We start from the raw sequence: 10,250 nt of genomic DNA on the forward strand, positions 1-10,250 counted from the left end.
CTGGGAATACCTCAAAGTAAATAACCAAAATAAACGAAATTCCTGCTATGTAATGTAAAAAGTGAACACATTACACTACATATCGACTCGTGCTCTGCCTCAAAACGCCAGCAAACAATAAACTGATCTGCTCCCAAATCCAAAATGATGTTTTTACTGAAACGAATATTCCACTGTGTCCCTTTGTGCTGTGTGGGTTGATCTGCAACAGCAAATGTAATTTGTCAACCCAAAAAATAATCGACATAAATAACAATCTGTGGGGTTTGTTTATAAATGTGTGGATGTATGAGTGGAGGTGTATAATGGCTAGGAGCTGGTGTACAGTGTCATTACTGTACGCCCGGGGAATAATTGACAACAAAATGATCCATGCGATAATTCGGTTTAATAAAACATCAAAATTGATGCAGAACAACATCAGTATTTGGCAATCTGGAACGTGTGACAAATGTCACGAAACACTTTTATTTCAAGGTTTGCATACTATGAACTGGTAACAGATTTTTAGAGCACAACTTAAAACATATTTACTGTAAATCGCAATTTCTTTCATTTTCAGCTTCCAGTATCGCATTACTGACCATTTATTGGTAGTTTAACATTCATTTAGAGCTGCAAACAATCCCCTCAAAAAAAAAGTGGCACTCCAATGTCAAGTCAAATTCTTCACATGAAACATTCACTTTTAAAACATTGTTTTGTAACAAAATGGTGTTTCTCCATTGGTCCCGGTTAGTAGCATTATACTTTTCTATTATGGCGTCACAGGTTTTTTCAGTGAAATCCTGGTCCAGTGGGAACAACTGAGGTTTGTAGTGGTGATCTCTGGTATTTGGGCTCTACCTCCTCTCTCCGTGGTCCTCCTCCACCCACGCTACAATCTTCCCTTCCCAGCCAGGCACGACTGCTCCGTCCTGGAATACCTGAACAGCCAACATCCAACATTTACATATCTAAGAACCACTCTCATCTACAACGTACAAAGGTCTGGGCAGAAACTGAAAATTACTACTCGGCCCTCCTGCAGTGGTTTGAAGTACAGCACAGCCGAGGCTATTATTAGCATATCTTACTCCAGAACTGCCATTTTATATTTGCCTGCTGAAGTTGAAAGAAGTAGTGGCTATAATTTTACTCCCACGCCTACCTCCTCTTTCACTGTGCCAAACTCTGGGTCGAGGGCCTTGAAGTGGTATCTGAAACTGCCTTGTCTGTCCACAGCGGCCTTGAAGTCTCGCAGAGTCACCTCGCCCAGCCTGTAAGAGCAGACCATCAATTATGATATATGCACACATACACCCACCGAGACATTAAGCCTTTCCAGAATAAACATTTAACCAGCACAAACACTGAATCTATATGAAGCTCAGTTCATGCCAGAATCAAGCCAAGTGTGGTCTGCATGCAGCTCGAACCAAAACAGCAATTTGCTTAAAATGAATGCACGCTACAGTGAGGGAACAAACAATACCACTGTTATATAAAGTGTCTTTATTTTCACCTTTTTGGGATGTTAATCAGAAACGGAGTGAGCGAGCGATCAGTGAAGTAGAGCACTTTCGTGGAGATGGTGCTGTCCAGTCCCGGGCTGCTGAGTGAGTGCGCCATTTCTGGAAATAATCACAGAAAAACAACAAACACTGTTATTCACAACCAGAGTGTAAACTGGCTCTATAGCCTCAGAACCAATAATGCCCCCTCCATACATAGCAGTGTAATAGCACGGCACAATTGGATTTAACAGCCAGGGTTGAGATGTTGCAGAGGATGACAAATCCTAAACAAACAAGGATTTTGTTTGCCTCACTTGAGCTCTGCGGCCAGGAGTCGCGGTCTGTCGGGTTGGCTCTGCGTCCTGGTGATTTGAATTCCTCCTAGAGGAAGAAACCATTACTCGTGGTAAACAGTTGCATGCGCATTTGTAGTTGACTCACTCATCAGGTAACAGATGTGTTGCTACTTTTTAAGATTTATTCACACTAAATGGTTGTGTGTGTGTGTGTGTGTGTGTGTGTGTGTGTGTGTGAGTGAGTGAGAGTGCATACCCCTCTGTCCTGTCTGCGTTGGCTGTCCACAGTGTGTAATCGGTCCATGAGACTGGCCATGCCCTGCTCCAAGGTGTCTAGGGTGTGATGTTGGGGGTCATGGCCAGAAAAGCTGTCCCTCAAACTGCGCAGTGCCTCCCTGACCAGCTGCAGCTCTTCCCCCTGGGACATAAATGTAGTCATTTTTTTACATTAAAAAGGCAAGAACTATGGAAGCCCATTTCCCCACAAGACAATAAAAATATACATAACAATTGAAGGTTTGATACAAATACTCATGGAGGGTCAAAATTAAGAGATTCACGAATTCAAATTATACTTTCAATGTTAAATGTATCGACAAAATAAACAGCAATTGATAGTATTGACTAAAGACTGAAATATAAAAGCCTACGTACTGGTGCACTGTGTTGGAATACTGCAGGAGTTGTTGAAGCCACCGAGTTACTGTAACCACCGCTTTCACTCCTGAATGACTGTAAAATGGAGCACAATACATTTGAATATGTAAATAAGGCGGATGATGCCGGTGTTATTCTACAGCTATGTTGTTATCAACAAATGACAGGTCTGTTTGTGCAAAGTTTGCTGAAAAAACGACAGTGCCTAGCTGTTTCGTGAAATTGCGGAGAAAATAACAAAAATGCAGAATACAATCAGCCTGATCCATTAAATCTCTTTTTAAAATGTACTTTTATTGAAGAGTTTTTACATGATTGTCTTCATTTGAATCACCTCTTTATGTGTTTTATCTTACATTACTATGTATGGTGAACCTTGTAACCTTGGTTTTAAATGTTATAAAAATAACTAATTTCAATATTACATGTGTCATTTATATCCAAACAATACGCTGTTGAAGCCCTTGAAACGTATCATGATCCCTACCCATCCAAAGCTGACCTCATGTGCTTTATGTTGAGCATCGTCAAGCTTTTGCTGCTGTTGCTGCAGTATTCTGTCCTTCCTCCCGAGCTGCTGCTATTGTCACAGGAGAGATGGCTGAAATAAGTCTGCATGTATGTATCCAAAGAAGGCCTGATGTATAAAAAAAATAAAAGACGACACCTCGTATTCACCAAGTAATTTGTTCCGTTCACTCAGCCTGTGTTTGAGTTCTACCTGCGAACAGACATATCGGCTTATGATATACGAGTGTTATATTGCTCTCTCAATCCACAGATCAAGCAAGTCAAATATTTTATTGTGTCAAATGGAAATCACCACTTGTCTCACATTTTCCCCCTCCAGCTGATCTTTGGCCATGTTGCACCTCAGTAGTTCCTGCTTTAGCTGCAGCACAGCATCCTCCTGCACTGCCAGGCGCTGCTGTAAAGCATCCTAATGAGAAAGAGAGGGAGATCAAAGAAATGTCCAGAGAAGACCTGCATGCAGATACGCTACATCCTCCTGTCTCTCATTGAGGGCATTCACCCTCTAAACCTCATTATCATTATAAAAAATACAAACATAGTATCATCATTTTGGGATAGATAGTGCAAGAGTGGAATAGATTGAATTATATCCTTTAATCCGTTTAAATCCACACACAAAGGAGTGAATTCGACTAAGAGGTTTACCTTGATGGCCTGAAGGTGGCGTGCCTCCTGTTTGTTTCTCAGGAGTTCCCTCTAAGAGCCACACAAATGAAAAGAGGCATTCGAGGAGGGGATTCTTTGCTTGTAAGGCAGCTCATCTATATTAAACCTAATTACATTTATCAACTGTACCTTGAGACCAAGGGCTTCCTCCGTGCTTTGGTCCAGACGACTGCGGAACAGAACCTTCAAAGGAAGAGGGAATAAGCAGCGTAATTATTGAACGGACAAACGTCGGAGCGAATGAGGAGGCAGTGGGCCGGCATGACAGCGGGCTAGCAGATCAGAGAGATTCAATTGTGCCCTACAGTAGCCACTCTCGAGAGGAGCGATGGCTGCAAACATCGTCACAACAGAAGGGCTGACTCTGACACTTCACACAGAGTAACGAGCAAGTGTTGGTTTCTCGAGTTAGCAGAGAGAGGGCACCGTACCAGCTGCTGTTCGGCGTTCGCCCGGTTATCTCCGAAGCTCACAGATCCATCCTGGTCCTCTTCGGGGAGGGAGCCATGGAGTAGCAACGCCTGAGGACAAAACACACACACACACACACACACACATACATATATAGACACACAGAGTGAAAGCCTGTAAGCAGCCATTATTAAATAAACATGGCAGAGAAGCCTGATTTATTCATGTACCGGTCGGTATTTGTATTCATAAATACAGCCATTTGGGATTTTTGTACTTGGCTGCGCTATAAGGTTCCCATCTCAGCTAATAGTCAGTAAATTTAACTTGTCTAAACTGCAATCAATTTAAATAATATTGAACAGCCTGCAGGAGTACACACATAGTTCAGCCTGCTCTAACAGTACACAGCTACATACACAAATTGCACCTTGATAATCGGACTGAATAATCAAAATTCATCTTTTGTTATTTTCTTCTTCTTAATGTGTTGCATTTACTCAGAGTTCGGTATCAATTACTTGACACCAAGCATCACTGTTTATTTACTGTTTATTTTGCTTAACTTCATCCATTTTAATTTCCTGAATGAATACGAGCTACGAGTGGTAAGTCAGAGGTACGGATCAACAGAAGTTAGGATCGAATATAGAAAATCACACACGTGTTTAACTGGTAAGACATCCCTGGTCACATTAGCAGTGCATTGGTTTTGGACATGTATTTTACATGAGTAACAGTCGTGTGTAGTGGGAAGGAAAGGTTATTTGCGCAAAGCCACCTCCCACGTCTATTTGTAAATACTGCACAGTGTGTTCATTTAGTTGCACCACCAACATGACAAAATATGGTTGAACGACTCCATACATGCCAAAATACTCTCATTGTCTTTTAATTTGTATTTAGATATACTGTATGGTGATCATATGGACAATATAATAATATAGAATAGTAATAATAAAAGGCACCATATACTTTTATATAACTATTATTTCACATACACATATTCATATTGGTAATATTGATTTAACAGTAGAATCAAAGAGATTCGATTGTCAGTCTGTCAAATTAAAACGGTCTCGTGAGTACATCTGGTGATCACCTTGATGTACCCCAAGTAGAAATTTTAACAGGCATGTAACATGTCTTTTCTCTGCCAAATCAGGTCAGTCAGGTGTTGATTTGTTTCTTCGTTATTTGAATATACTTTTAGTATTTTATTTATATTTCAGCAAATTTATTGAATCTATTTAAACCTCTAAAAAAAACCCCTGTGTGCTATATTTGAGCTGTTACCTCCCTCTGGTACACCTGCAGCCTCTGTGCCTTCTGTCAGTGTGCTCATATTAAAGATGCAGTGGTTAGGTTTTTTTAAGTGTGTCATCACCAAGACTTACCTGTAGGCGGAACACCATCCTCCTGGCCTCCTGCATCTCCTTCTCCAGCTGCTCCTGGTGGGCATCCAGCTGCTCCTCCCAGGACTTCTCTTCCTCCTGCACATTGTACCCGAGGGATGGACACAATCCACACAGAGACACATCCTCTGAAAGGAAGAGAGGTGCAGGGGAGATGAAGCAAGGGAGCTTCTTTTTTCTTTCTTTCTTTGTAGAAATGCATTGCATTGTATCTTGCTCTATAACAGTTGTTGTGCAGCCAACCAACCTGTGACAGATTTCTTCTCTGTCAGCTCAGATGTGTCATCCCCCTGGTCGTCACACTGATCGTGGAGTGTTTCTTCTTTTAGGGCGTCAGCGGAATGGGTGATAACATACTCCTCTTTGGGGGAGTGAGCAGGGCTGGCTGAGCTGAGGCTGAAACAGATGGTGGGCACAGGCAGGAATGAGTGTGTGTGTGTGTGTGTGTGTGTGTGTGTGTGTGTGTGTGTGTGTGTGTGTGTGTGTGTGCAGCCTTGCCAAATGGCAATAAATAAACCCAGTAACATAAAATGGATATATATATACGCTTTAATAACTCCCCAAAGAGCATACAAAATCTGAATTAATCACATCTGGGCGAAGGATTTTTAACCATACCGGTTTTTAAACACACAATGCCTATAATAAACAGTGTATCACAGACACTTAATGAAAACACACGACAGAACAGAATAGAGACCCGTTTAGAAGATACACAGGAGAAGCATGAATACATGCAACTGTGTCATTTATCCCACAGGATATTCTTCACATAGTTTGCTCCCCCTTTGGTAATCATTTCAAAACATAATGCTCCTATGGTTTCCGAGTGGCTGGGTCCTTGTGTTTTTTTGAGAGCATCTCCTGCTGCCTGAGGTAGAGGCCGGCTGTCATCTTCACTCTGCAGTGTTTGTAGAAATTAGATACAGCTACTTTGACCTGTGACCTATGGCATTATATGCATTTCCCTTTAACGTGGGATTCCTTCTGTTTCCCCTCTGTGTCTGCGTGGGAAAACAACAACAAGCCTGCCTCTGCGGAAATGGATTGAAACTCCTTGCTAGAGAAGGAATAGAGAAGCATCACAATTCATCACCCTGCTCCCAATGCCTAAAATATGAAGAGGGAAAAAATAACTGTGGACTTAACTGTGGATTACAACTGTTTAGAAACCAAAGAATGTCCCGAGGGATCGCATTTGCTCGGTTAGACATGTTGTTCCCATACATTTGCAGCGAGATTTAGATCGTAGCGGGTGAGATTTTCAGCTTATCTAATAGCATTAGCACAAGTAAATATCACAACCGTAACACTTGTATTTTCCCTCACCCTTTAGAGTTCACGTTGCCTATTTATGGAATAATTGTAGTATAGTTCTGTCTCCCAGCTACCCACAAAACATGTAAACGAGGCGAAGAGTCTACAGCCGTGCTAGCAGCTTTGTGAGGCACAACTTAGTTTAGCCCGTTAGCATGATAATACCCAAACACAAAGTGCAGCTGAGGCTGATGGGAATGTTTTGCAGGTATTTGGTCGTGAATCAAAGTATTGGACCAGTAAAGAATTGCACTTGATGACACTAGATGTAAAGTTAAGGGAACACCAAAGTTATTTCAATTCACCCAGAGAGGAAAGTTAATGTCGAACCCAAATTTCATGACAATCCATCCAATAGTTGTTGAAACATTTCAAGAAAAACCCCAAATGTCAACCTTGTGGTGGAACTACGAAGTTATGTTGATTCATCATCTGGGGACCATGGATATCTGTTCCACATTTCACGGCAATTTATCGAGTTGTTGAGATACTTTAGACTACATTAAGTGGTGATCAGACTGATATTGCTATCTTGCTGCTATCACGGCGAAATTAGCACGTATAAAGATAAAATTTAAGATTTTAAATGAAGAGAGTTTAGTCACATGAAACATAAACACCAGACTGGGAAACGTCTCATAGTTTTGTTCTTCCAGCTTCTTCATTTTCAATTGCACCAGGTCACATAAAAACCTGAAGCGAGAGTCTTATCGGATGCTGCTGTGATTATCTCTGAGTGTTTCAGGAAAGGGGATCAAAGCAGCTGCCTCCAACTAATCTTGTCACTGCAGACAATGACATTATCAAGATACCCTCTATCATTGTCTCAGCGTGCAGCAGTTCAATAAACTAACAAATTCATTTTAGATACTCCCTGCTGTCTGTTGCACCAAAAGAACACACAGATTAGGAAAATATGGGTTAAACCAAAGATTAAGCACTGGGGTTTGCAAGAGATGAGCCTCAGTGCAACAGATTGCCATCGTTTCATCAGCAGTGGTGGAAAGTTACAAGTACATTTACCATAGTAACGTGTTTAATTGCAGGTTTGAGGTACTTTACTCGTTTCTATTTCTATTCTATGCTGCATTATACTACTGCTTCTCTACTCTTCAGAGGGAAATATTATACTTTTTACTCCACTACATTTATCTAACAGCTGTAGTTACTGGTTAATTCTCAGATCAAGATTTTACATTAAAAAAACAGATGATAACTTATAAAATACCATGCATTGTTAAAGATTAAACTCTTGCTCACGGCGACTCCTTATATCTAAAAAGCAGTGTCTGCTCGGGGCCTCCCGTCATGTTTCAGATGTCTCTGAATTGTTAGCAGTTCTGTTAAAGAGAGATTTACCCTCTAAACTTCAAAAAGTATCAAAGAGGTTTATTGGAGGTAATATCCTCTTATCCCTCTGGATTACTGTCTCTCCTTTACCACATCGGATTTTTACATCATTACTCCTCAACTCCTTACAAGTGACTGGAATGTGTCTCGAGATAACTTCTTTTGTGATTTGACGCTGTATAAAATTGACTCATTGGGGCCTAATGGGACATTCAGTGCAATATCATGGACATAATAGTAAACATCTAACCATGTACTCTTACACTGCTTGTACTTCTGATCTGATATTGTACATACGTATATATCGATATGCAACCCCACCAGACTGATCCCTACCGTGTGATCCATAGTGTTTACATCATTTAAATTTTAGCATCATATACAATGTATATGTTTTAGATTATATAAAGTGTTTAAAACTAGCTCCACCTGGGCCAGCTACACGTGTAACATGTTGGTTACACATTGAAGCATCAAGAACCTTGTAATGTTTCCTCAAATAACATGTCATTGACAACTTGTGATACATAAAGTACATTTGGCTGATAATACTTATGTACTTTTGTTTAAGTAGGAGTTTAAATGCAGGACGTTTACATGTAATTGAGTATTTTTACATTATGGTGAAGTACTTTTACTCAGGTGTCTTCGTGTACTTCTTCTGCATGAACATGTCATACATTAACCAGTTAGAGGTTGATTTAAAGGACTAGTTCATTATAGCAGCTGACAGTTAGCTTAAATGCTACCAAATCTAGACAAACATGACGGCTTTTTAAAATATGTTCACAGTACAAAAGCGAGCCCCATTTAAGTGTAGAAAAAAACCCATATTGTATTTGTTATAATATAATTTGAAATGTATGATCTTCATCCAAATCATGGCAACAAGAGCCGGTAATGGAAGTTAGACAGTGGTTGCTAGGCAATAGCAGCTCAGCTCACACAGACAGGGACACACCCACACCTACTGCAATGTAAACACTGTGGACAATAACCTGCACGGTTAGGGTATAAAGCCATATTCATACAGTGAAATGCATTACTACAGTAGACTGAGACCAACATCTAACGTTAGATGATTAGGATGAAGTATAGTCGCCTGAATTTATAGATATGCCACTGATGCACTCAGATAGCAGCCTGGATTGACACACTGTTAATATATTAATGTAAAATAAACAGCCACACATAAACTTACCATTTCATCTGTTTGGCTCCCATGCTGGTGTTTACAAGCTTAACCCCCCCATACAGCCGTAGCCCCGCATCTGGGTGATGCTCTGCAGCTCAGTCAGGACCAGAGACAGCAAGGAGGGGAGTAGCCCTGGAAGCACAACCGGAGGCGTCTCCACGTCGCACACTGTGTTCAATCAGAAACAACAGCACGTTCAAATCCTCTCCAGCAGCCTATTCCTTAAAACATAAAGCTCCAAATCTTAATCAAAATCCTTAAACCGGTCCCCTAAAATCATACCAAGGCTCAGTCCTAGCTGGCAGAGAGTGACAGAGAGAGAGAGAGACAGAGAGGATTGGTGCTCAGCAGCACCAGCGACCAAATAGCTTGAGCTCACCAGCTTCCATTCACAAACACAATGTTTTTTGTTCCCTGCGGACGAGAACTGATGCAGCTCTTGTGCACCCTTTTTCCTCTGGTGTTTTTGCATTTATTCTCTCTGCCCCCCCCCCCCCCCTCCTTCCCCCTTTTCTCTTCTGCTCGGACGCACTGGCTCGGTAGCAGTCCTTCCTTTTTTTCAGTGAGCGTGTTTGTCAGACATGGCTCTGTCTGGGTGTGTTTACCCTCCCCCTCTTCTTCATTCCTCCTCCCTTCTTTCATTCCTGCTCTCTCCTTTCACAAGGAGGAGGGGATGGGAGATTTTCTCCTTGTCTCCCCCTTCCCTTTGCTTTTTTGTGTGTGCTGTGTGTCACTGCAGCTACAATCAGAACCAACATGTGGACTGACAGAGAAACCTGAAAGTCTGTTTTTCTTTTTCACAAAATCTCAGGCTTGCATAACAACATACCATGCAAGCCAAAACGTGTCCGAAGTTAATGATAGACTCACACAGGGAGTGTAGAGTTACTTGGAGATAAGCAAACAGAAATAG

General features: G+C 41.3%; 1 protein-coding gene across 6 annotated transcripts; it reads right to left on the reverse strand.

Annotated features, from left to right (window-relative positions):
* Window positions 1-376: 376 nt before the first annotated feature.
* dixdc1a (DIX domain containing 1a) lies at window positions 377-9,814 on the reverse strand. 6 transcript variants are annotated; one of them, XM_079271998.1, is made up of 16 exons: window positions 9,620-9,814; window positions 9,344-9,505; window positions 5,723-5,871; window positions 5,458-5,603; window positions 4,081-4,170; window positions 3,779-3,832; window positions 3,629-3,679; window positions 3,285-3,389; window positions 3,117-3,170; window positions 2,952-3,026; window positions 2,447-2,524; window positions 2,049-2,210; window positions 1,811-1,877; window positions 1,505-1,613; window positions 1,151-1,259; window positions 377-926 (listed from the first exon to the last, which is right to left on the reverse strand). In XM_079271998.1, the coding sequence occupies exons 2-16, from the start codon at window positions 9,364-9,366 to the stop codon at window positions 843-845; spliced, it is 1,356 nt and encodes a 451-aa protein (XP_079128124.1). In that variant the 5' UTR covers window positions 9,367-9,505; window positions 9,620-9,814; the 3' UTR covers window positions 377-842. The 6 variants fall into 6 exon arrangements, 5 of the variants coding, with proteins under 5 accessions (XP_079128124.1, XP_079128122.1, XP_079128123.1 ...); XM_079271996.1 differs by having other exon boundaries at window positions 2,937-3,026; XM_079271997.1 differs by having other exon boundaries at window positions 2,952-3,029.
* Between the last annotated feature and the right edge of the window lie 436 nt (window positions 9,815-10,250).

Source organism: Melanostigma gelatinosum (assembly GCF_949748355.1).
Source record: "Melanostigma gelatinosum genome assembly, chromosome: 7".
Taxonomy (NCBI): domain Eukaryota; kingdom Metazoa; phylum Chordata; class Actinopteri; order Perciformes; family Zoarcidae; genus Melanostigma; species Melanostigma gelatinosum.